The 26,383-nt window shown below is 43.3% G+C and overlaps 1 protein-coding gene across 1 annotated transcript in view; it reads right to left on the bottom strand.

Moving 5' to 3' along the window:
- Positions 1–26,383, bottom strand: part of MEP1A (meprin A subunit alpha) — a 119,292-nt gene that overhangs the window by 29,968 nt on the left and 62,941 nt on the right. The window contains exons 10-11 of the mRNA XM_069236073.1: positions 23,984–24,199; positions 10,757–11,230 (exon numbers count right to left, since the gene is read on the bottom strand). Of these exons, the coding sequence (XP_069092174.1) occupies positions 10,757–11,230; positions 23,984–24,199 (690 nt within the window). The remainder of the gene's footprint in view (positions 1–10,756; positions 11,231–23,983; positions 24,200–26,383) is intronic.

Consider the following 26,383-nt stretch of genomic DNA (forward strand, 5'->3'; position numbering starts at 1 on the left):
GATTGAGAGCAGAGAATTTGGAGAGCAGAGATTTTACAAGCAATTAAGTTATTTCCTGCAATTCCACAGTGGGAATGAGGCTAGAAAAACAGCAGAAAGAGGGATTCTTACCCTTCAGATGACAAAGAGCACAAATCTACAGAAAGCAGAAGGTCTCTGACCAGAGATGATGGGTCAGACAATGATGCATTAATATTACAGTTATTGAGAAACCGTCCCCCACCATATGCAGCACATGAGCAAGGTTCAAAGACAAGTTTTGACCCCACAGCTCCAGCATCAATTGAATCCACCCAGAGCCAGATACAGGTTAGCCATAGTGTCCAGAATATTTCTGGCATTCAGAAGCCAATGCCGCAGACTGAGCTTCCCCTTAATCTATCCAGATCTGCCTGTTGTAGAGACCGCAACAAAAGTAGTAATGCCAATAGGAAAGGTTTATCAGAAGCAGACTCTGATTCAGATACAGTCCACACCGAATCTGATGCCCCCAATTCAAGCACAGAAAATTCCGGGATACAACCCCTTAATAGGATCACGGACAGAAATGTCTGCACTGATGAGTCCAAATGCAGGAGTAATGTACTCCGAGAGCCCCAAATGCCTGACGAGTCTAGATGCAGTATCACTTCCAGTTACCATAGATCCTGTCATACCTTTGTTTGCCCAGGGAAACAATGAGAGCAGTGAGCAGAAAAACTTGAGTGTAGAACAGGAAAGATCTCATGAAAATGAAAGAATGATGACTCCCATGAGACCAACATTTGATGGAACGGGCCCGTTAATAGATTTAGGATCCTTTAGGACACCTCCAACTAGTTAGGGAAGTTACAAAACATGCCCCAATCCAAGTTTGTTGACACCAGATACCCCAAATCAAGTGTTGCAACAGATGCCAGCTACAAGTAGCAACAATATTTCACTGCAGGCTCAGCAGTTAACCGAATGGTAAGAAAAATTGAGTAGCAACCAAGGAGAGTCTAGCGGAGGAAGTGCCCTGAATTTGACCAGGCTCAGATTAGAGGCAGAAGACCTGATTGAGGGAACGATAAGGTTGGACAGAACTGACTAATTTCAAGAAGAAGAACTATGTTATTTCTGCAGACTAATCACTAACAAAGCAGGAGTAGCGCATGAGAAATTAGCAGATTTAGCAGAAAAATATGATGTAGATATTGAGAAAACAAAGCAGCTGAAGAGGAGTTGCAGGTTGGAGTTTGACTCAAAGGATTTTGAGAACATAAGAGTACCAGGAATGAAGATTCACCCTAGGGAATTATTTCAGAGCATCCAAACATGGGTAGTCTTGGACAAATGGGAAGGCAGGTGGGCAAAGAAAAGAGACAATAAAAAAAGGGATTCTGTGAATATTACTGCAAATGCGCAACAGGCTGAGGACCCAGTGAAAATATTACCAATGAGAGAGATTTCGGAAGGGAATTTTGTTCATGTCCGTTGGAGCAGGAGTGAAATTTTGTCATTTACTAATGATTATCCCAGGTTAAGAGAGAAACCAGTAGATTAGTACCAACAGACAGATAAGTTAGTGAATAAACGATGATTGGGTGAGTGAAAGTTTGGATGAAGAAGAATGTGTGCTTGCAGCTTCCTTAGAGGTAGGTCAGAAGGGTCCATATGTGAAAGGGTCACAAAGTTTAATTCTTGGTTGACACAGGAGCTACACGCTCTACGGGAAGAAGTGCAGAAGTTCCAAATTTGCCCATTTCAGGGAAAACAGTCCAGATTGTAGGAATTCGCGAATCAGTATTTCACCGACCCAATCACAGAACACGCTCAGGTTAAAATTGGCAACTTTAAGGGATTACATAAATTTGTAGTTTGTGACTCAAGTCCAGTATCCTTACTGGGAAGAGACTTGTATAAAACTAGATGCTCAATTACTTGCTCAAATGTCGGGATTGAAATTCAAACAAACAGTGATGATGAAGATGACCCATCCCCAGAACCTGATTGTGAAACAATAAATGAGGAATACCCATTGATTAGCTTCTTTCCAGTTTTCACAGTGAGATATCTTCCTTCTGATTTGCAGGGAACAGTTAAAATGAAAGTGTGGGATTTTACAGAAAAAGACATTGGTATGATAAAAGGGGTTGAACCAGTTAAAGTTCCAGTCAAGCCAAATGCAATTTTTCCCCAGATTCCACTGTATCACTTGACACAAGACATCATTGAAGGGATTGCACCCATAATTGCAGAATTCGTAAATCAAGGAGTTTTGAAAGAAGTGTTGAGCAACCTGTGTAATTCGTTAGTAATGGGTTTGCAAAAGCCCTGTGGGAAATTACGAATTGTTCAAGTTTTGAGGAAAGTGAATGATATTGTGATTAAGTGTTGCCCTGTAGTGCCAAGTCCAGCAGTGATATTGTTTCAGATTCCATGCGATGCTGAGTGGTTTACCGTAATAGACCGGTCACAAGCATTCTTTTCTGTACCTCTTAATGAGGATAGTCAATTTCTTTTCTGTTTCAAATTTTTGGACAAAGTCTACTGTTTGTGTAGAGTTCCTCAAGAGTTTTCAGAATCACCTTCCATTTTCAACCAGATCTTCAAAAAGAACTTGGAGTCATTGGAAATGCCTTTCCAGTCGACATTAGTACATTACATTGATGATTTGTTCGTCGCATCCAAGATGAGAGAAGGCTGAAAGTATGATACTGTCACCTTACTGAATCATTTAGGAAAGAATGGTCATAAAGTGTCCCCAGCAAAATTACAGTACTGTCAGAAAGAGGTAAGATATTTGGGTCACCTAATTGAGAAAGGAATTAGAAAAATCTCCAGAGAAAGGGTTACAGCCATATTGCAGATGAATCCCCCAGCCACACAGAGAGATGTCAGGATGTTTTTGGGAATGGTGGGCTATTGTCGTCACTGGATTCCCAACTTTTCAGTCATTTCGAAGCCAATACAGAAGCTAACTCATCAAGAAGTCGCTGATCCCTTAGTGTTATATCAAGCCTGTATGAAAGCATTTCCTGAGTTGAGAGAAGGTTTGTGCAAAGCCCCGGCTTTGGGAATGCCTGATTACGCAAAACCTTCACGTTGATTTGTCATGAGCATGATGCATGTTCATTGTCTATCTTGACTCAAGTCCATGGTGGTGTAGACCGCCCAGTGGCATATTTTTCAGCTACTTTGAACCCAGTTGAAGCAGCTTTACCAAGCTGTCTGCATACAATTGCAGCAGTTGGTTTGAGCCTCAATCAGAGTGAGAGCATTGTGATGGGACACCCTTTGACAGTAATGGTCCCTCACTCCATTGTAGCTTTACTCACCAAAACAAAAACGCAGTGTCTTGCACGACTGACCCGTTATGAGACTCAAATTCTGAAGTCTAATAGTGTGTTTTTTAAAAGGTGTACAGTGCTATACCAGCAACATTACCCCAGAAGAGAATGTTGAAATTGATAAATTGGAAGAAGTTGAGCATGATTGTCTTGAAGTAACTGACTTTTGCACAAAACTGAGACCTGACATAAGAGATACGTGATTGGAAGAAAACTACCAAATTATTTTTGTTGATGGTTCCTGCTTAAAAGATAACATGGGAATACTGGGAGCAGTATATGCTGTATGCTCAATTTCTAGGATACTTGAAGCATCTTGGCTTCGAGGGGTATATTTGGCGCAAGTGGCAGAACCGGTAGCCCTTACTAGAGCATGCTATGTTTCTGCACAGCTCAAAGTTATCATCTATACGTATAACCAGTATGGATTTGGAATAGTCCATGATTTGAGCCAGCTGTGGTCACAGAGAGGTTTCCTGACCTCTTCTGATTCACCTTTCAGAATGGTGAGAGAATTCATGAATTATTACAGGCTATTCAAATGCCAGAAAAGATTGCTGTGGTGAAAATGCAGTGCACACCTGAAATCACAAGATTTTTTTCAATGGGAAATGGAAATGCGGATCAAGTTGCAAGGTTTTGAACATTGAACTGTATATTGTTCAAAGATAAATGGGAACTGTTACCCGATGAAGACGAGATGTGTCCAAATTATGCATTACATGTTGTAGGTAACCTAGAAGAATTGAAAGCATTGCAAGATAATGTGGACAGGGACGAAAAAAGAATGTGTGTCAAATTGAAATGTGTCCAATGCAAGGATAAACTGTGGGTTGCAGAAGAAGGACAGTTAGTATTGCTGAATCGTTTGCTAACTCAAATGGCCAGATAGTATCATGGTCAAGCACATTTTGGGATGAATGCTATGATTCGAGTGTTCAAACAAAATTGGTTCAATCCAAGGTTTAGACAGGTTGTCAAAGCAGTTTGCTCTCATTGCATCATCTACCAGCAAATGAACGTAGGTAAAGGGACAGTGGTCAATTTGAGCCACATTGAAAGAGCAGGAGGTCCATTCAGCAGAATGCAGATGGATTTTATTGAGATGCCTTTTTGTAGACGATTGAGATATGTTTTGGTGATTGTTTGCACCTTTAGTCATTGGATGAAAGCTTACCCTAGATGAAGAAATGACAGTCTTAACGTATCAAAGTTACTACTTAGGGAACTGGTACTACGTTTTGGTTTTCCGGTCTCTTTAGAATCAGATAGAGGAAGTCACTTCAACATTGAGGTGATCAAATTGCTTAGTTCAGCTTTAAACATTGAGCAGAAGTTGCGTTGTAGCTATCGCCCGGAAGCATCAGGACTGGTGGAACAGATTAATGGTACTGTGAAGTCAAGAATGGCGAAAATGTGTGCCTCCATGAATCTGAAATGGCCCGACGCACTACCTTTAGTTCTGATGACACTGAGGAAAACAAGACTGTCATCGCATGAGATTCTCATGGGCAGAACAATGAGGTTGCCAGTGGTTCCTGCAAATGCCCTTGTGAACATAACTGCTGATATCGTGTTGGACTACTGCAAAGGTCTGGCTGATGTGGTTCCCTTTTTCTCTCATCAGGTGGAAGCCACCTTACTGCAACCTTCTCAAGATCAAGGGCACAACCTGAGAGCAGGTGACTGTGATCAAAAAGCACATGAGGAAAACATGTTTGGAGCCTGGGTGGAAGGGTCCTTACCAGGTAGTGCTGATCACTACCACAGCTGTGAAGTGCACTGGAGTTCCAAATTGGATCCATGCAAGCCATACTGGGAGAGTACCTTTCCGTTGGACAATGAAGAGGAGTTGGTGAGAGTACCAACAATGTCCAGACCCACCCCAGAGCTGGAGAGGGGAGGAAGAGAAACTGAGACTGAACTTGAGCAAACTGAAAGCGGTTCAGCCACCCCTGTGAGAGACGAAGGGGAAGACCCACAGGGAAGTGAAAGTGAACCAACCTCAACTGAGACAGCAGGAGGGTCTAGTCAGAGAAGGGCTGTTAGACCTGGCAGCCTTAGGTGGTACCCCTAACATCTACTAGTAAGTCCCCAGTAAAGTGCACTACACGTGCCCAGGACCTGTAGATTAAATGCTACTAGTGGGCCTGCAGCACTGATTGTGCCACCCAAATAAGTAGCCACTTAACCGTGCCCCAGGCCTGCCACTGCAAGGCCTGTGTGTGCAGTTTCACTGCCACTTCGACTTGGCATTTAAAGTAACTTGCCAAGCCTCAAACTCCCCTTTGTCTACACACAAGTCACCACTAAAGTAGGCCCTAGGAAACCCATTAGGCAGAGTGCTATGTAGGTAAAAGGCAGGACATGTACCTGTGTAGTTTATATGCCCTGGCAGTGTAAAACTCCTAAATTCATTTTACACTGCTGTGAGGCCTCCTCCTTTCATAGGCTAACATTAGGGCTACCTTCATATACTGTTTGAGTGATAGATCCTGATCCGAAAGGAGTAACAAGGTCATATTTAGAATGGCCAGAATGGTAATACAAAATCCTGCTGACTGATGAAGTTGGATTTAATATTACTATCTTAGAAATGCCACTTTTAGAAAGTGAACATTTCTCTGCACTTAAATCTTCATGTGCATTACAGTCCACGCCTGGCTGGGTTAGTTGACAGCTCCTTTGTGCATTTCACTCAGACAACCCCAAAAACAGGATGCTCAGCCACACCTGCACACATCTGCATACTGAATGGGTATTCCTGGGCAGGGAGGGTGGAGGGTCTGACACTTACATGTCAAAGGACAGTGGCCTGCCCCCACACAATGGACTGCCACACGCCCTACTAGGACCCTGGCAGACAGGATATAATTGAAAGGGGACCTTGTGCACTTCCAAGCCACTCTTTGAAGTCTCCCCCACTTCACAGGCACATTTGGGTATTTAAACAGGGCCTCTGCCCCTACCAACTCAGACACTTCTTGGGAAAGAAACTCTGCACCAGAACCTGCAACCTGCCAAGAGAAGCTGCCTGGCTGCCTAAAGGACTCACCTGACTGCTTTGCTGAGAAGGACTGCTTCCTTGCTCTTGCCCTGCTGCCTTGCTGTTCTCTGGTTCTGCTGAAGAAGGGCTCTCCAAGGGCTTGGGTAGAGCTTGTCTCCTGTTTCTTGAAGTCTCAGGACCAAAAAGACTTCATCCTGCAAAAGAACTCTTTGTGCGGCGAAAATTCGACGCACAGCCTGCATTGCGGTGACAAATTCACAGCACGCTGAACCGGAACGATGCAGCCCGGCTCCCCGAGAGGAGATCGATGCAGCGCCAGAGTTGCGACCGGAAATTAGGCGCCCGGCCCACTGGATTGATGCACAGCCGAGCCAGAACAACTTGGCCCAACTTCTAGAGAAGAAGAATCAACGCATTGCCTGCAGTGTGACAGATTTTTCCACGCAACGCCCACCGGATCGACGCAGTGCCTGTGACTTCGTCTTGCACACCCAGGATTTCAACGCATCATCCCCGGGGCGTCTGAAAACCCCACAACCCGAAGAGGATCCAGGTCCGTGCATCGGAAATCGACGCAAAGCTTTCCCTCTGTGAAAAATAATGGCGCATCGCCTGTTTGCGCCCGGAGAAATCGACACACACCTCCCTGTTTTCCACACATTTCCTCCTCTGCAGTCCCTTGCGGAGATTTTAAACACAAACCAGGTACTTTGTGCTTGCAAGAGACACTTGTTGCTTTTTGAAGACTAAAGACACTTTCTATCATTTCCACAGTGATATTTCTACATATACTTATTGAATCTTAATCATTTTGACCCGCATTTAACTAGATAAATATTATATATTTTTCTAAACACTGTATGGTGTATGTTTGTGGTGTTATACTGTGTTATTGCATCATTTATTGCACAAATGCTTTACCTTGTAAGTTAAGCCTGACTGCTCAGTGCCGAGCTACAAGAGGGTGGGCACAGGATAATTTGGATTGTGTGAGACTCACCCTGACTAGAGTGAGGGTCCTTGCTTGGACAGGGGGCAACCTGACTGCCAACCAAAGACCCCATTTCTTACAAGGGCCCTCCCTGAAGCAGACAGTCTTGAGAGACAAGCATAGCAAGTGACAGACCCCGAGGGGGAAGGAGTTGAGGTGGATCAAAGCCAATGTGGTCTGACTCCTTCTTAACCAGTTGCAGGTCTGTCAAGAGAATATCCTTCAGAACAAGGAGAAATAGCAAGTCTGACACTGAAAAAAACATTATCTAAAGGTCCACTGAAATAAGACACTCAAAGAGAAAAGAAGCAATTACAGAGGCAACAATCAAGGAAGAACTAGACACAACAAGGAAAGAAGGTCTGAGTGATGGAGAATTAAATGGAGATCAAAAGTTAAAAAGAAAGAGAATTGCAGGTCAGACGTACACTGGTCCTCAATGAGCGTATGTAACAAGTGAATGGCAAAGATAATTTTTGTCCTTTTGTTTCGACCGAGATATTCCAGGTCAATATTTTGGCACTTTAAAGAAATTAAGGAACTGAACTGTTGAGGAAGTGCAAGAAAAGACAGTATTGAAGCAATTGGAAAATACTTTTTTTTAATAAAATGATTTGACATACTGCTAAACTCATTTTGACAAGCTACCGATTTTTGACAAAAAGGGATCCTGGAAGAAAGACTGAAAGCTGTAAACAATTCCTAAAGAAGATTGAAGATTTGTTTTGATTTTGCTGCATAGTTATAATTTTTTCCTTCTACTTTCTGATTCTGTACAGATCATGAGTAACTTTAGCCAGCAGGGTAGGAAGAAAAGGTGGTGTAAACATATGGGTATTGGTTTAGTGATTGTGTGCATGGTATTGTGTCTGGTATTGATTGTGGATGTGACTGTTCTCGACACGAGTACAGGCAACCACATGCCAGCTTTAGAGACAACTACTACACTCACAGAAATAGAGAAGTTTAGGTTAAACGAGAAATATCTGCACATAAACGGCACATAATGAAAACTTTCTTCCATTGTTTTCTATTGCTTATTGAGTGAGTATGTTGAGACGATGAATGCGAGAGATTGTCATCTTTGCACGCAAATTCCTTCAATTGAGGAAGGAGTTACTTTTTATAGTCTACCCCTCACTTACGGGGTAAGCTGTAGTCTGTTAGTAACAAGATTTTATAACCAGGAGTATATTCAGTATTTCTACTCCAATTATGACATGTTTTTTTCATTTGTTCCTAAAATTTAGTATTTGAGTATAGTAGCTAAGGAGAACACTATAGAGTTAGTGAGAGGATTCTTTGAGCCGATGTTGACATTTGGCACAGCTCATGCACATAGAAACAATCTTACATGCTTGCTTACACCCATAGAAAAGAGCTTTTTAGGTCAGACAGGTGACATGAGAAAGGCACTAAAAGAGAAATTAGAAAAAGGCTCAGAGAAAAGGACATTTAGAAATTATTATGCTTTTATTGAGATAAAGGCACAGCTTTAGATGTGCAACATGGAGGAAAGCTTTGTGGATATAGGCCTTAATCTAAAATTGATAGATTGTTTGTGGGAATGAGTGAATGCAGACATGTGTTTTTGTTTCATAGTACGTGAACGTTCATGTTGAATGGACAGGATCTGGCGATTCCTGGAGTTTATTACATCTGTGGACCAAATGTGTATTACCATCTTTCAAGAGGATAGTATGGCACCTGTTACTTGGAGATAGTTTTCCCAAAGACGTTTCAGATAGAGAACTTGAGTAAATTACCTAAAATGACTGAATTACATCATGTTAGATAAAAGTGAGAATCATATTCTGGTATAGTTGGAGACATATTTAGAACAATCATTCCTTCAGTAGGAGTTGTTCTGAATTCAGTGAAAATTCAAAAGTTGTCTACTATTGTGGATAACATGCTGACACATTTTTCAGGAGCTATGATTCTAATGGATACAGAAATGGCTGCGGTATGATCTATGACTCTTCAGAACCACCTTTCGTTAGACATTCTTTTAGCAAAGGATGGCGGAGTTTGCAAAATGTTGAACTCAAAGCATTGTTGCTCATATATTCCTGATAATAGTAAAGAAATGAGAAGCTTAATTAGGAGTTTAACTAATGATAATGCAGATTTGAAGGAGCTGAAAGAACCAGGAGTTTGGGAAAAGGCTGGAAAAGAATTTGCTTCTGTGGGAAATTGGCTTGGCAATCTAGGGAAAGGGATAATAATGAAAATTATACAAGTAATATTGATCATTGTGATTTCTTTAATTGGATCATGGTGAATATGTAAATTGTACTGTGTGATTAAATTTAAGAAAAGTATTAATGATCAGAGGCGGGAGGAAATCAAAATGGAAAAATTATTTAGGGAAAATTTGAGAAGAGAAAGAAGAGGTAGGGAGGACAAATTTTAACGGAGCAAACTTTGTGTAGGAAGATGTAAGTGTGGTGACATATTTAGTCATTAGAGGAGGGATTGTGAACGCTGAATTTCTTCTAATAAATATTCATGTATTCCAAATGTTGAATTTGCACAGAAAATTAATTAATATAGAAATAATGCACAACTTGGAAAATGTGCCTACCAGAGTGACTGTCAGTAATCACGAAGTGTCCTTATTAATGACATATTTAATATGAAATGATATGCTTATGTTTAGATTAATGTAGTATTATGTTATATTCATGATTACTTAATATGTATTTGCTTTATTAATTGTAGGCCTTAAGTTAGCAAGGTTTGGGCCTAAGTTACACTGCTGCATGTTAAGTTGCACTGTTTAAATAATTCATTTAAAATGGCTGTTTAGAGAAATGAATATGTGTATTGTTTGACTGTTTTAATGGAGCCCTTGTTAGATGTTTTTTTTCAAATTTGTGTTGACTAACTTGTTTTCGCATGAAGCCCAACATGCTAATTAGAAGGTTAGAAAGGGAAGTCCTGAAAGGCTAAAGAATTGCTATTGATAAATAATTTATGTTATTCAGTTGCTGAATCTAAATGTATGCCATTTCTATTGCGCAGTTGTTCTTACTATTAATTTGTACTGTAATTCTAGAAGGCATAGTGTTCCATCCTTTGCTCAATTGAGATTCTTTAGAAGATTCGGGTAACCAGTGCTGTTCTTATATGTGTTGAGATTGATTTACGTGGTATTCGCCTTGTTAATACAGGGACATAACATTCTAATGTTTACCTAAAGGTGCGGTTATTCATGGCCAAAGGGTCATGGTGTGTACTAATTACTGACTTCTTAGAAAACTGTTACCATTGAATTTGATATTGTTATTGATTTGTATTGAAATTGGGCGTATGGTGGGAATACCTCTAAGCTCAATCAAAAGGTCCATCGAACCTCTAACGCATCCCCCTAAAAATTAACTACAAGGCACCAAATAAAGTCAGACGCCCACAGAGATCACCGCTTGCAACCTCATTATTTACCATTCAAAATGTGGTCCTTGCTAGTTGTGAAGCTCCTTCTGGAAGACATCCGAAGCTTGACATCGGGGTCCTGGTCGAGAACTGTCAGAATGGCCTGCCTATTTAGAGCCGGCCATTCGATGATTCCATCATTCTCCCCGCTGCACAAGTGGAAAGAAATACCTGTGTACCCGGTGTAGGAAGAATAGTTCTGACCATGGGGATAGAGGTTGACCCCATAGCCATAGCCTTCCGGGCTGTAGAAGCAATCACTCTTTATCAAGTGACCTTTGCTAGTGGTTTGAAGAATTTGACTGTAATTCCGAATCTGCCACACAGCACCCGGGCACGGGGTTTCCGTCAGGGTGATGTCATCCACCAGAATCTTTGCAGCAGAGCTTCCGGGTGAGGTCTCTACAGCTTGAAAGACATAGCGGAACTTTTCGTTCACGTTTAGGGTAACATGGGCAATTTTCCAGCCATGATCTTGATCACCTGAGGAAGAAAACAGAGGTCATAGTTAAACATATTCCCGGATCCAAAAACATTTATTTATTATTGAAACTCGCAGTTCAGTTTCCCCTTCAGGCTTAAATGCGTGAGTATTTCTTGTGAGAAGCAATTTCCTACAAGAGAGATTCTCTTGTAGGAATCGAGTCAATCTTGTGGTCCTACATTCTTTAAAAGTCTTATTTTTAGGTAACTTGTCTGCAATTCTATTTTACATTAGGCTTGAAGTAATTCTATTTACTATGAAAAGTTTTGTAATAATTTTTTTGTTTGTTTTTATATAGCGCTAACTAGGTGTGCTTTCAATTTTATTTGCTCTGTTTCTACTCATTTAGATCAGGTAACTTTTTTTTATTTCGTCTTGGTATTTTGTATAACTATTTTAAAAAGTTGAACAAAAACATTTAGTTATAAAATACTGTGGAAATACAACACATTTTTTGAGGGTTGGACATTTTTAACGGACTAACATCCGCTGGTGTCCACTAGTAAAAAACATTGCTATTACATATCATCACACCCTAAGGAAATGCATTGTTTTGTTATAAGGAGTACATGTGATAAATCCTCTGTGCTGTTTCCAAACGCTTGCACCTCCTGCTCTATGTGCCCAAAATGAACGTTTAGCTTAAGACCTCAGTTTTTAAAATTCACTTAAACATGTCTAAATACTTGATACAACATTCCGTAATAGTAATACGATATGTCACCCTTTAGACTATCGTCTGCAAGTAGTTGTAGAAGTTTTAAAAAATGTTGCTTGTTTCCCTAGTTTATTATCATAACATTCTTTAATGGAAATCCAAAAAGTTCATCCTTTATCAGTGTAACAAAAAAACAGAGGACAATATCCACTGGCCAATGATCCTTTGAGATGCTTCTCCAGTATATACTGTCTCAAGGATTCTCCTGGTGCCACATATAAGCATACAGAGTTTTCAAAATTTGAGTATTTCCATGCACATTATTCATTTACAAAACTTGTACTCTATTATATTTACCCTTGGTATTGCGCTTCATAAATGTGTTTGATTTTATCCACCATTTGCCTACAGAAGGCAGTACATACACTAGGGGCCTGATTTAGATATTGGCGGGAGGGTTACTCCATCACAATGATGATGGATATCCAGTCCGACAAAATCTAAATCCCATTATGTCCTATGGGATATAGATTTTGGCAGACAGGTTATCCTTCACAGTTATGACGGAGTAACCTGTCCACCAATATCTAAATCAGGCCCTATATATTTCCTTGATGACAACCAGTAACATTTTCAAAGAGTTTACCATTTAAATGACACTTAAATTTGGTATTTGAGTTTTTTGAGTACTGTTTTTTCACTCTACTCATATGTAAATTAATTACAAGTCTGAGAAATTTTTACATGTAAATAATGCATTTAATTTTCTCTGCAGCCCTATCCACGTCAGACCTAATAGTACTATGTTAGGATTAAACTATGAAAATAGTTCCCTTTTACCAAACAGAAATGATAGCACCATCTCTAAGCAAGCATTGGCAAAGCCAACAGGTATCGCCTTTGGGACCTACTAGCATGGACAAAATCTTTTGCCACTGCTGTAAGGCAACACCAGGTTGCTGTGCAGCATGGATAAAGGGAAAACAAGTACGATGACATACCTGTGTCATTACGCTTGCACAACTACAAAAGGAAATTAAAATAAAATGAAAATGTAATGGAAAACCATTTATATTGTTTAAGGTGAAGGGGCCAGCAGTGCGTTGTTGCCTGTCTCCACGCTACCAAAAAATATACATAAATAATCTAAAATATAATTTAAAAAAAAACAGTAATGAGAGGGGTGAGCAATGGAGAGAGGGTGCGCGAGGGGAAAAGCAGAACCGACGAGGAGTATCACAGAACCGAAAGAGCAGCACAGACCTTTACAGATTGATGTCGAACAGATGCCTTATGCTTAACAATACACTCTGGTAATATCCAAACACAGCTCAGACTGAAGACAAGATGTGAGCCTGCGTGATACCCTCCCCAGTGCTTGTGAACATACCAACCATCAGCCTCCCGGGCCAATATCATCTAACAGGAACAAATCATTCCGTGGGTCAGTCATACGTTATTGAACTGGGTAATAACTTTCTGTGCAGAGCGCGTCCGCTGCGTGAACCCAGGACCCTTCCAAAAACTGCAGCTGTTCTTTAGTTTCAGAAGGAATTACACATTTCAAGCTCAGGTTCTGGGTCTTTCTCTGGTGTTTGTATGTTGTAAATACATTTCTATAAAGTGTCTGTTACATTATACAAATAAATATTAATAAAAATGTATGTCTTGTTGGTAACATGCGAGTCTTTACAGTACGAGCATAATCCCCTCAGCTGTTTTACCAAAACTGGAACTTGTGACCGCCAGGTTACATATGTATCTGCAAGAAACGAGCTCTCTTACTAGAATTCACAGCGGTGACCCACAGGTTGCATGCACACAAAACCTCTGAGCTATTTTCTGAGGATTGAAAACGGATGTGTAGATTACACACAGTTCATTGCAGCAAGCGATGCACCAGGGTGCTCGACCAGCACCACAGATAATGTGCCTACGCCATTTGCAGACAGAGAGTGCGGCGGCAAATAGCATAATCACGGCGCACATTCCATGATTTAAGAACAGACAAATGAATTGCACCAAGGACTCAAATTCTGGACTGAGGCATCATTGAAGACGTGGAAACAGACAGTAAAACACATGTGTGTAGTCCTCACCCTGTAGAGAAAGCAGTCTTACAACAAACAGCCCCAGGTGTCTGTCACTGACAGCATCGTATACCGTATCCACAAATACTTTCATCTTGGTCATGGTTGGATTTATTTTAAGTCAACTCAGTTGCTTTGGGCTAATTTCCTCCTGTTCCAAGTTTAAACTGTCACATGACCTTTTTGTCATAGATTTGTCATTGGTCCTGCCAAGATGGCAGTCAGCTAAGATGCATTTCCCTGTCCCTCCACCACCTGACATATTTTGCATCACTCAGCGCTCTTCCTGCCGAAACCTCTGCTTTCCCCAGCCTCCCCTTGACTGGTATGGGGGCTACAGTTTCGCACGGGGCCTCTAAAGTGCTTGTTTCTGGCTCCGGCGGCCTGCGCCCCAATGTGACGGACCTCAGAGCAAAAGACTTAAAATGGCAAAGGTGGGCCAAGCTGGATGTCAAGTGCGGCCTTGAAGACTGGACAGGTATCCAGGTATGGGGGTAACACTGGGCACCAGCGTACACAGCAACCCTGCCAGCGGACCGGGAGTTAGCAGTGAGTGGCACATCCTCCCTTTGATCCTGGGGGATCCCAATGATGCCCAAGTTTTTTAACCTGGCGAGACGAGAGATGACACCCGGGCCTTACTGAGGTGATGAGCACCCTTGCGGCTGGCGATTCACCATTCAGGGGTCTACCTGCATCTACCTGTTGCTGGGATTCCTGCTGACTCCAGCGCAGCCTATTGGTGCACAGCAGCTTGCCTGACAGCCTGCCCTGAACAGAAGGGCATAGTTGTGCACTCCAGTTTGCTGATCCTGCTGCCAGGCCCCCCGCTGTGTGACGACCTCCACAGGAAGCGCTCAGCCATTTCTGCCTTCTTGTGGGGTATTTGAAGGAGCCCCTGGACTGAAAACACAGGCGCTAGACTAGCATGGCCCCCCCACATCTCCTATGCTCACCATACGAGGATCCCTGGCAGACGACTTCATGGATGATAATAACTCTTGCAAGCGATGACCTCCCTTCAGCGCCCCTGCACTCCTTGTAAGCACAGCAGCCAAAACCCACGATGGGCCCTAGGATTTCACCAAGGTAGGGCGTGCCATCTTGGCGGCTGATCCTCCTGTGTCTGGTGGCTGCTCCCTGTAGGGCCTGTGCAGAGAGCTTGTTCTCTGCCTCTGTTACTGGGACCTCCTGGGGGACTGAAGGCAAATGAGCACCCTACTATTTTCTTTGGCTGTGGGTGCTCCTGACTGGGCATGAGCATCGCCACCGTGTCCACAGCCCGGAACAAAAAGGACTGCTTCCCCAGAAACATGCTGACGAGACCTTCTTGGGGCCTGAGAGTAGATAGGGTGCCTAGCTCTGAGGCGGAGCGATAGCCAGAGAAGTAGGATGTGGACAGCCTGGTGACACGTGCCTTCTTCAAGACCCTATTCGACTCCCTCCATGATGACCTACAAGTAGTCAAGTATCACCACTCAGCAGATTTGTGTGACGTACGCCATGACTTGGACAATGTCAAGGATGTCTCGCCGACATCGTCCAAGTCTCCGCACTAGAGGATAAAGACAATGGCCACAGCAAGGAGATAGAATGGCTCTAACAAGAAATTCTTCAGCTCCAGGACCAGCAACTAGACCTTCAGGCACACACAGAAGACCTAGAAAACTTCTGTAGATGGAATAACATCCATATCATAGGGGTTCTAACTAATGTTGGGGCTCCCACTTAAATGAATATGTCACGGACTTCTTTCGGCACATACTAGAGGATCCCCCTGAAAAGGAGATAACGCTTGATAGACTTGATCAAGTGAGCCTGCATCGTCGGGCGAAGAGCCCCCCCTGCAGATATTCTGGTGTGCCTGCATAATGTCCAATTGAAGGAATCCATCCTATGCAAGGCCCGTGCCCTGCACCCACTCCAGTTTAGAGGCCACACTCCCCTGCTTTTCCAAGACCTCGCGGCCATCACGCTCTGCCCTGTCACCACCCACCTATGGAACACTGGCATATCATACTCCTGGGGCCATCTCTTTCGAATTGTCTTCCATCTTGAAGGGAAACTCCATCAGATCGGATCCCTTCAAGAGGCCTGCCGCCTGCTGTGTATCGAGAAGCCCCTCGCAGATGGCCGCCCAGCTAACCCCAAAGGCCTAATGACACAGAAGTGGCCGTGGAAATGCTGACTGACCCGTACCACAGGTGTAGCACGCCCAGACCCCGAGACTATGGCCCTCGAGAGAGAAGGGCTGTACTGGAATCATTAACACGGGACACTGGCAGGTTGGATTCATCTAAGGGCTTGCGACCCCAGCTTCAACCTTCTTCCTTGGGCGGCAGGACCCAAATTGACGGGACAGGTTGGGGGCTCTGATGCCTTCAGCAGACACGTCTTTTTCTTGACCTCTTGTCTGTCACTGCAATGAATGGTGCTGGAGCCCGACGATCCCATGGATATCGCTCCCTGGATCCTCAAGAGGACTTCTCTGAGCGATCGCCTAACTCTTTTAGGTGTTAAAGAACTCAAAATCCTTAGTTTTAACATCCGGGGTCTTAATATCCCCACAAAAAGGCTGGCTGTCCTGTCTCTCCTTGAACAATCAAGATGTGAGATCTACCTCTTACAGGAGACACATTTACTCTCTAAAGGTGTACATAGGATGTACTCCCGCTGGTTCCCACATCAGTTCTGGTCCTCTAACTCTACCAAAAAGTGCAGCTTTGCCTTTCTTTTCTTCCGGATTTCAAGGGGGACATTCTCTGCACAGCAACAGATGTGGAAGGGCACCCACTGGTTCTTAGAATTATGATAGGCTCCTTCCACATCATGCTAGTGAACATCTATGCACCCAATACACACAAATAGTCTTTCATAATGAATTCGCTAACATCGATGCATCACACTCCGGACGCAGCAATTTTGCTGAGGGGGCATGAACTTGGTAATGGATTCTGACACAGATCGATCCGGACAGAGCTCAGATCAAATGGGGGCCCACTTGGCCGCTGGCATACATTGGCTTGTAGAGCACGGCCTGCAAGATGCCTAGCAGCACTTACACCCTCCTTCTAGAGATTACACATACTACTCCGCCACCCTTAAGACCTATGCATGTATTGATTACTTTTTCGCCACACTTCCCATGCTAGCACATACATCAGATGCATCCATAACCCCATGCTTCGTCTCTGATCATGTCCCCCCTATCTCTTACACTACACCTGCCCTCCCCTCAGGACTATCTGCTCCACCTGTCGTTTGCAGGATTCCCGGCTTCACTCTTCTGAGACGGTTGACTCTCTCCACAAGACGATCGTGTTCTACTTCCAAATCAACAGCACTGGATAGACATCTCTAGTGTCAGTCTGAGAAGCTTTGAAATTGGTAAGCGTCTCCTGCACCTTATTGACAAGATGCATCACTCAGGCAGAGTTGCACTCCTCTTCACATTGATGCAGAGAAGGGTCTCGATTGTGTTCACTGGTCATACCTCTTTGAAATGATGCACCGCTTTGGGATTGCAGACCGCTTCTGTAAATGGGTTCAAAGCATTGACAGTGCACCTAGAGCCTTGGTCCAAGTCAATGTTGCTTCTTCCCCCTCCTTTCCTATACTACGGGGAAGGGGTCAGGGCTGTCCCCGTCACTCCCTACTCTTTGCTTTGTACATAAAGCCCTTTGCTCAATGACTACAGCAGAACCTGAACATAACTGGATCTCTTTTGGCGGAGATGGACACTTCCTCAACCTCTATGCGAATGACATCAGACTTTCCATCACAAACCCCCTAACTTCTCTTCCCACACTAGTAGACAAACTCCAAGATTTTGGTCAGGTATCAGGATTTAAAGTCAATCTACAGAAGTCCCAGATCTAGAACGTCTTGGTTGACCGTGCCCACAAACACACCGTACGATCGCTGTTCCCATTTGGGTGGACAGGGGACAGTATACTATACCTGGGCATCTCTTTAGCTCGCACCCTCCCTGGCACTGTGGCGACTAACTACTCGAGTCTGCTTGTGCAGGTTCACAAGGATTTGTCATCATGTTCCCACCTCTGCCTCTCTTGGATGGGCAGGATTGCGACGGTTAAAATGACTATTCTACTGTGCATCCTTTTCCTGTTTCAGAGTTTGCCACTGACCCTTACCCCTGGGAAATGGTTTGCTCCCACCAACTTAACATTGACAGGTTCATATGGGATGGTAAGAAACTCTGTCAGCACCGTCACTTACTGTCTCATCACAAAACATCAGGCGGCATGGCTGTACCACAGCTGCTATACTACTACCAGGAGGCTCAACTGCAATACATTGTAGAATGGAGCCAACCAAAGTGCGAGAAGCATTGGACCTTCATGGACCAATCCATAGCTGGCTCCCACATTTGGAAGGAAGTGTGGCTTCCTCGTAAACATAGGGCATTAGGTCTCTCCTCGTCGCCCATTACTCGTGCAATGTTTGTGGTGTGGGACTCTGTAGCAGTCAGGGTAGGTCTTACCTCTTCCCCTCCCCTATGACTCCCATACTGGCCAACCCTAACTTCACCCCAGGGATTCTGATGATGGCCGGAGTGAGGATGCAGACAGTTATGTTGTCTCTTTGACACTCAGGGGCTTATATCCTTCATCCAACTGCAGGATGAATACTCCCTGACAGATGCCGACCAAGTGTACTACCTCCAGATTGGCAACTGGGTGTTGGGGACAGGGGTCAGCCCCTTTGAACAATGGCTTCTACTTAAACAAGAGGACAAGCGTCTTATATCTGAAATCTATACCTGCTTAACTTGAGAGGACGCACCACTCAAAACCAAAGGTCAACTTTGTTGGGAAGTGGAGCTAGGCAGAACGTTAACGGCTAAGGAGTGGAGTGACATTTTCTATAGAGCCCACCATACTACATATAACATGGCTGGCACTGAATCTGCATATAAAATTGTCTCTTACTGGTACTTGATCCCACCTTATATAAACAACTGGAACACAATGTGTTCAAAAGATTGCTGGCAGGGCTGCGGCACCACATGGACTCTTGTCCATCTCCTGTGGCATTGCCCAAAGCTCACACGGTACTGGGACCAGGTCTTGCAGGACATTGACACAGCTTTCATAACCTCTATTCCAAGGTTCCCCGTGTACATGCTATTGGGTCTCCCCAACCCCTTTTCATATCTGTTGTGTTCCATTAGAGGTAGGCAAATGGTTCTGGTGCTGGCGGCGGCCCATTGGGTTATCCTATTCCTCTAAGGCACCGAAAAGACACCAGACTATACTTCCTCGCTTTACAAACTTTGGTTTATACTAGGGATGGAGAAACTGGCTATGTCAACCGAGTTGAATTTTGCCACATATGCTGACCTGGGGCCTCTTTCATACGCCTGCTTTCCTCTGAGTTCTGAGAATTAGCTTGCCCTGCTTATTTGAAACTTCTGCAAATGATCCCTAATCAGAACCCTGAATTGGCCAGGACCCCCATCGGTGACTCCACACAAAGTGATTCCAATTAACACTAGGACACAGGCTTAATCTGATGTGATGGCACCAGGGCTGGGGGACGGGGTGGGTGGACGTTCCATTCTGTTCCCACGTATACAGTTTCCTTTCCTGCTTAATGATTGCTGCTGGCCCCTGGTTCACATGCATTTACTGAGCAAATGTTTAACGCACTTTATTTGCATCTTCACGGCCAGTCCAGAGGGTTGTAGGCTTAATCGCTGTGTAACCGTTGGTACAGACTTTACTACTAATAAAAAGAATCATTCCATAACCAAGTATGCTCCTATAGTGATATTCAGGGCCGTAACACAAGCCCTAGCAATGCAGAGGGCTCCTCCATCCTTCATGGCAGCCCAAGGCTGATGAATATCTTTGAGTGATAGGCGTGGCTCTCATATTATGCGGGGTGCCCCTATGATTTGGAGTTATGCCACTGGTGCTACTCCCCACACAAATTTTACTCCAAAAAAAACAGACACATAAAAAAAACACATGCCTCTTCAGTAGATATCTGCAGCAGGTTTTGTGATCAGGTTAAGGCAAAGGGTCAGCAAAGCCACATTTCTGCCCCCTGGGTGACATGGTGGAGTGAATTGCATCTGCAGCTCCTTTCCTGCACCTCCGCTGACTGGTGACCGTTGGCATTCAGTAGTGTGTCAATGACACAGTCTGCTGCTTTCATTTCATCAAGCAGCAAACATGCTTCGCCCGCGGCGCTTATGAAGGGATGAAAAATGTAAAATGGTGCTTTGTCAGAGAAGACGATATGATACCCAGGAGGGAACACCAGTGAAATGGATTTAGCATGGAAAATGAAGAATAGGCATGCCTGTGACATACCTAGTTTATCGAAAGTGGTAATAAATGAGCAACAGCCAATCTTTGTAAAGCCGTGATGTGTTAGTTCCTATACAATAGAACTGAAGGGAGCAGGGGGATAGTTGTCAGGGAGACCAGATCCTCGGGACCTGCGCATGTTCCCAACATGTCCACCACTAGACAGCTCCAAATCTCCAATAGAAATATCACAGAGCCTGAGAGAGTCCAAGTGGGCGAAAAGGGAATTAGGTAGGGAACAGCTGGGAAGGAGACCTGTAGGAAGCAAAAGGTTAAACAACACAATATCAAGATATAATCACATTGACCTTCAATAGACTTTGTTTGAAGCTATCTATATTCTTAAATAATCCTACACTCCGAACATTGAATAACACTCTGTTGAGTCTAGGGTTCAATGATACTCTGAACATGAAATAACACTCTGTTGAGTCTAGGGTTCAATGATACTCTGAACATGAAATAACACTCTGTTGAGTCTAGGGTTCAATGATACTCTGAACATGGAATAACACGTAGACTGAAGAAACATGAATGGATGGCCTAGAACTAGACTCTAACTAGGCCTCAAGAAATCTAGGTATCTAGAAAAAAAATCAAGAATGGTTAACACAATGTTTCATATGAACCTTTCATGAAATGTCACATACTGTCTAGGAATACAAGAACCTTCTAGAATAATGTTTCAGAACAAACATTGCATCTTTACATGAGGACAAAAAGCAATCTGAAACATTCCATGGAAAACAATAGGAATAGTACTAGGGACTTAATATGCACACAGAAAATCCAAAGGCCCAGGATAAATGTGTGCACTTCAAGAAACAGTACACATCAAAGTTTTAATGGCCATGAAATGATCGCGCACACTGATAGCGATCTGGACACCAAGTTTTACAAGCGGGAAATGAATCGCGCACACTGCCGATTCTAACAAGAATATGCAAATGCCATGAAATGATCGCGCACACTGTTAGCGATCAGAACACCAAGGTTTACATGCGGGAAATGAATCGGGCACACTGCCGATTCTAACAAGAATATGCAAATGCCATGAAATGATCGCGCACTCTGTAAGCGATCTGAACATCAAGGTTTAAATGTGGGGATGAATCGCGCACACTGCCGATCCCAACAAAAATATGCAAATGCCGTGAAATGATCGTGCACTCTGTAAGCGATCTGACCATCAAGGTTTAAATGCGGGAATGAATCGCGCACACTGCCGATTCCAACAAGAATATGCAAATGCCACGAAATGATCGCACACTCTGTAAGCGATCTGAACATCAAGGTTTAAATGCGGGAATGTCTCGCGCACACTGCCGATTCCAACAAGAATATGCAAATGCCATGAAATGGTCGCGCACTCTGTAAGCGATCTGAACATCAAGGTTTAAATGCGGGAATTAATCGCACACACTGCAGATTCAAACAAGAATATGCAAATGCCATAAAATGATAGTGCAAGCCTTTGCCGATCTGAACACCAGGATTTACATGCGGTAAATAAATTGCGCACACTGCTGATTCAAACAAGAATATGCAAATGCCATGAAATGATCACGCAAGCCTTTGCCGATTTGAACACCAAGATTTACATGCGGTAAATGAATCGCGCACACTGCCGACTCAAACAAGAATATGCAAATGCCATGAAATGATCGCGCAAGCCTTTGCCGATCTGAACACCAAGATTTGCATTAGAACAATGATTTTGCGTACTCTGAAAGTTTCATGACTAGGCCCCAGAACTCAAGAGTCTCTTAGAACGGGGTCGGGCCCAGCCCGACCTCCGTCTTACCACCCTGCTCAAGGATCACCAAAAGAATGCAGGGCAGGCCTGGAATGTCAAGGTTGGCCTCCGGAACAGGAGCTCAGGAAAAATGCTGCTCCTCTGCACCGGTACCTCTGAATAGTGAGCATGTGGATCTGGGCTGGCTCCCTTATATAGAGTCTGGCCCAGCCCACAACCACACCCAGTCATGCTGCAGAGAAAGCTTCTAGAAGGTCCTAGAAGGGACCATACCCTGATACACTCAGTAAGCCTGCAGCAATACCTTGCAAATGAACATTATTTGCAAACATCTATAGTGGTTTCAAGGTAAAACTCTGCAATGCAAAAGGTTAACAAACTGCATATAAACACAATGCATGAATTATGCTCTTGCATAAAGACTGGGTTTTTGCATTTTAGTCGCCCGTAGAGCACGCACTGTCCTGATGTTGACAATAGTGCAGAAGCACCACAACTAATGTCACATCTTCCAAAGAAGGATAGATGCAGAGACTGCAGAGCAAATGAGCATTCCCATGATGTAAAGACACGGCTAAATGCTTGTAAAATAGCACGTGCTAGTATTAAAATGTGAAGATGGTCAAAGATGTTACAGAAGGAACAAGCATAGCGCAAGCGCTGTGCTGGAAAAACCTTAAAAAAGTAGTTCCACAAAAGCGGATAGAAACAGTACTTGTTTGACAGGAAACTGATAAGAGAAGCACACGAGAAACAACAGGAAACAGTATGCTACAGCCAATAGAAATGGAGGAAAAGTAAGTGGCAAGCACAGGAACCAAAGGAAAGCAAGGAGGAGGGATGTAAGCCACTTTCAAGATTTACACTAAATAAAACAGATTTCACAAGCACAGCGCAAGCGCTGTGCAGGTGAAACCTAAAGATGAGGTGTTTCTTCATGTATAATAAAAATAAGAATATTGTCAAGATGCTTGTTTGTTTTGATCCATTAAAGCTCCCAGGGATATGATGACCTATTTGAAATAACAATCAAACATGGCCCAGTAGGAATCAACTGGTGTTAAATTAGTGGTAGAAGTTGTTACCTACAATTGTATAAGGAACACATTTAAAGGTAGGGAGATGGCCCATGAGCCAGCTACATCGTGAGAAGCCCTGCTTCCCACCCCCCCCACCCTGGTGGAGGACCGCTGCCTTCTTAGGAAACATCAGCATGCCTGGTGTGGATGTAACTGCACAATGTGCATCTAGTTGTGCAGGGTGCATGCCTGGTGGGGATGTCATTGCACGATATGCCTTCATTGGCACAGCATGTCTGATCGGTGGGAATGTGATTGCACAGTGCGCATTCAGAAGTGCAACGTGCCTCCCTGGTGTAGATCTGATTGCACAGTGCACATCCAGTGGTGCAGTGTGCCTCCCTGGTGTAGATCTGATTGCACAGTGCACATTCAGTGGTGCAGGGTGCCTGCCTGGTGGGGGATGTCATAGCACGATGTGCCTCCAGAGGTGCTGCTGATGCACAGAAGGCAGAGAAGTATGAAGAGTTGGCGGCCCACTTGGCACACTTTATTTCTTTCGAAAACAGACCAGAAAGCCTGAGAACCAAAAAGCAAATGACCTGATGCTCTGAGTGTTTTTTCCCCATTTGGGTCATTCCTATTGGTTCCTGTTCAAAGCAGTCTGATTTACCCTGTCGTAGATTAACAGAAAGATGTAAGCTGAAAGGACCCTCAAGAATATGGGGAGGTTTCTGTTGTACATTAACTTACGGTGCTGGTCAAAGGGTTCCAAAGGTAGGGGCCATCTACGGCAGGGATCATGCTCCATCAAACTCCCAATAAAGCCTACCGTTTTGAGGACAGCATTAAATAATACTGTGAACGTTGGTTAACGTTATTCATAAATACCTGTAAAAGTGTGTACTTTTTGCAATTTGCGAACGTTTCCAGTGCCATCATCCTTTCTAACCCAGATGACGAGCTTATCCGTGACGTTTCCAGTCATCTTGTAGAAAAACTGCAGGCACTGCTCCGATCTCTTTGGGTACAGAATGCGAGATTCCAAAAGGGCAGTGTTACCCGTATTTCCGGAGTTGGTGTTAAAACTCATGAAATATCCAGCACCTGCAGAGAAAATGTAATAGAACAGTTTGAATCGACATTTTAACATGCTTTTAGTACAGTTCTTGCAATCACAACTTTGTAACTTTGGAGCTTTATAAGTACGTATCCCTATGGCCATATTTATTATAACACTTTTTATCAACCTCTGAAAACGAACATGTAAGTCAACCAAGCTGAAAAGTACTCTCAAGGCCAATACTTCACATGAATTACCTTTACCTTGGCTCCCACTCCTGGTTTATTTCCTGCATTGCTGTGTATAAGAATATAAATTGTGCTTTACAGTAAGTTTGTATTTGATCCTCTCAGCTCCAAAACTCACGTTGATCGGTATAAATGTTATCGTTCTAAAAGTCTCTCCCACCTACTTCAACAAATCCTCCCACCACTCCACCATCACTGAATACTGATCTGTTTCAAAGTTTTTGTTTTTTTCCCCCAAGACAAACATGCTTTGCGCCCGGTGTATCAAACACGGCGAATCAAACACTGGAAGCTTGACCAGTCTGGAGTGTTCCAAGGGTCCTTGCCGGCACCCACTACAAATTGAAAAATGTGACTTTCTCCCTGGACGACAATAACTCCCTTGAAAAACTGTTTTCTAAAGTGGCACCTCGCTGTTTTTACCATTTGAGGCCACTCTGTTGGGCCGTATCGTTCCTAGAATCTTGTTTCCAGGTGGCAGTTCACCAGACATGGAAGACGTCTGGTAACTAAGGAAAACAAAATGGTGGTCGGTCGAATGTTTGGATTATTTTCAGCCTCTGATCTGTATTCCAGTTCACCATTTTTTTGCCAGCTGTGCCACTCCAAAAAAAACTCACCGTCATATGAATCAGACTTGGTTCCGTTCTTATTAGAACAGTTCAGACCAAGCTGCCAGCCAGGTCCCCAATGAATAGAACACAAGCAACCCCAGATCAGTTTCAGCCTATTGGGCCTCAGCAGTGAAGTGCTACTTGATTCCTATGGAAGGAGAGCACGGCACCCACAAATGGGCATGTCTGTTTCACTTAGGACATCACACTGAGCAAAACAAAAGGTATAGGGGTTGCTTCTGATCCTGTCTGGAGGGGGTCTGGCCTGGCAGTTCGAACTTTATTGTTCTTATTAAAATATGACCAAGACTAATTTGCATATTTTTTTTGTGTCTATAATGGCACATTGGCTTGATTGCAGGCCCAAGAAAATATGATTATATTTGACCTATCCTGCTTCAGATCCACGGAATTGAATGATTGGCGTTGGTCCATAAAGGTATATTTGGGAACTCGTCTCCCTTCCATGCATCCAAATTTATAAGATACACTGGCATGCCCTCTTAGAACTCCTCATCATGGCTTGTTAATTGTTTTGCCCACAAGATGTCTATGAATAGGCTAAAGAGAGTTCTCAACTTCTTTCTGCTCCTTAATCAGTAATTCGAGAAGCACCTTCTGCCTTTCAATGGGGGTTTGCAAGCATGGTTTTATTATATGTAACGCCTACAGAAAATCATCATGATTTGGACTGTAGGTAGCATATGAATGTTTGGAATAAGTGAGTTCTATAATTGCTGCAGGCATAGTATGAAATTACTCAAAGGAGTGGCAGCGGGTTCAGAGAAAGGATGCACCTATTCCTATCACAAAAATGTATACAATCCTTGTAGATAAACAACAAATGTTGATGATTCAAAGCGTGCACCGATCACAGTACCTGCCGCCAAGGTACTAACTTGAAAGATAATAGAAATTTTGAACGTGCACCACTTAGAGTAGAACAATTAAGTCCACATAGTCCGTATCATCATAAATCATCATCAATAAAGAGAAGATATTCTTATGATGATACGGACTATGTGGACTTAATTGTTCTACTCTAAGTGGTGCACGTTCAAAAATGTTATTATCTTCATAGTATGAAATTACAGATGTTCAGTTTTTCACAAGCATATGATAGGGTTGAATTTAAAACAATGCCTGCTTGCTGCAGTGTCAAGGACTTTGAAGTTTCCAGAAAAGGGGTGAGACAATATAGAGGCATATGTTGACTCTCAGAGATTACTAGCAGAAAAAGGAAATTGGCAGGCAAATTTCCAAATCCCTGAAGAAGCCACATCAATTGGCCCTGTCATTAACATACAGCATATGGCATCTTGTGTCCACCATACTGCAAAGTCAGTAATGGTGCCTGAATCACAAC

The sequence above is a fragment of the Pleurodeles waltl genome, chromosome 5 (genome assembly GCF_031143425.1).
Source record: "Pleurodeles waltl isolate 20211129_DDA chromosome 5, aPleWal1.hap1.20221129, whole genome shotgun sequence".
In the NCBI taxonomy this organism is placed as follows: Eukaryota; Metazoa; Chordata; class Amphibia; order Caudata; family Salamandridae; genus Pleurodeles; species Pleurodeles waltl.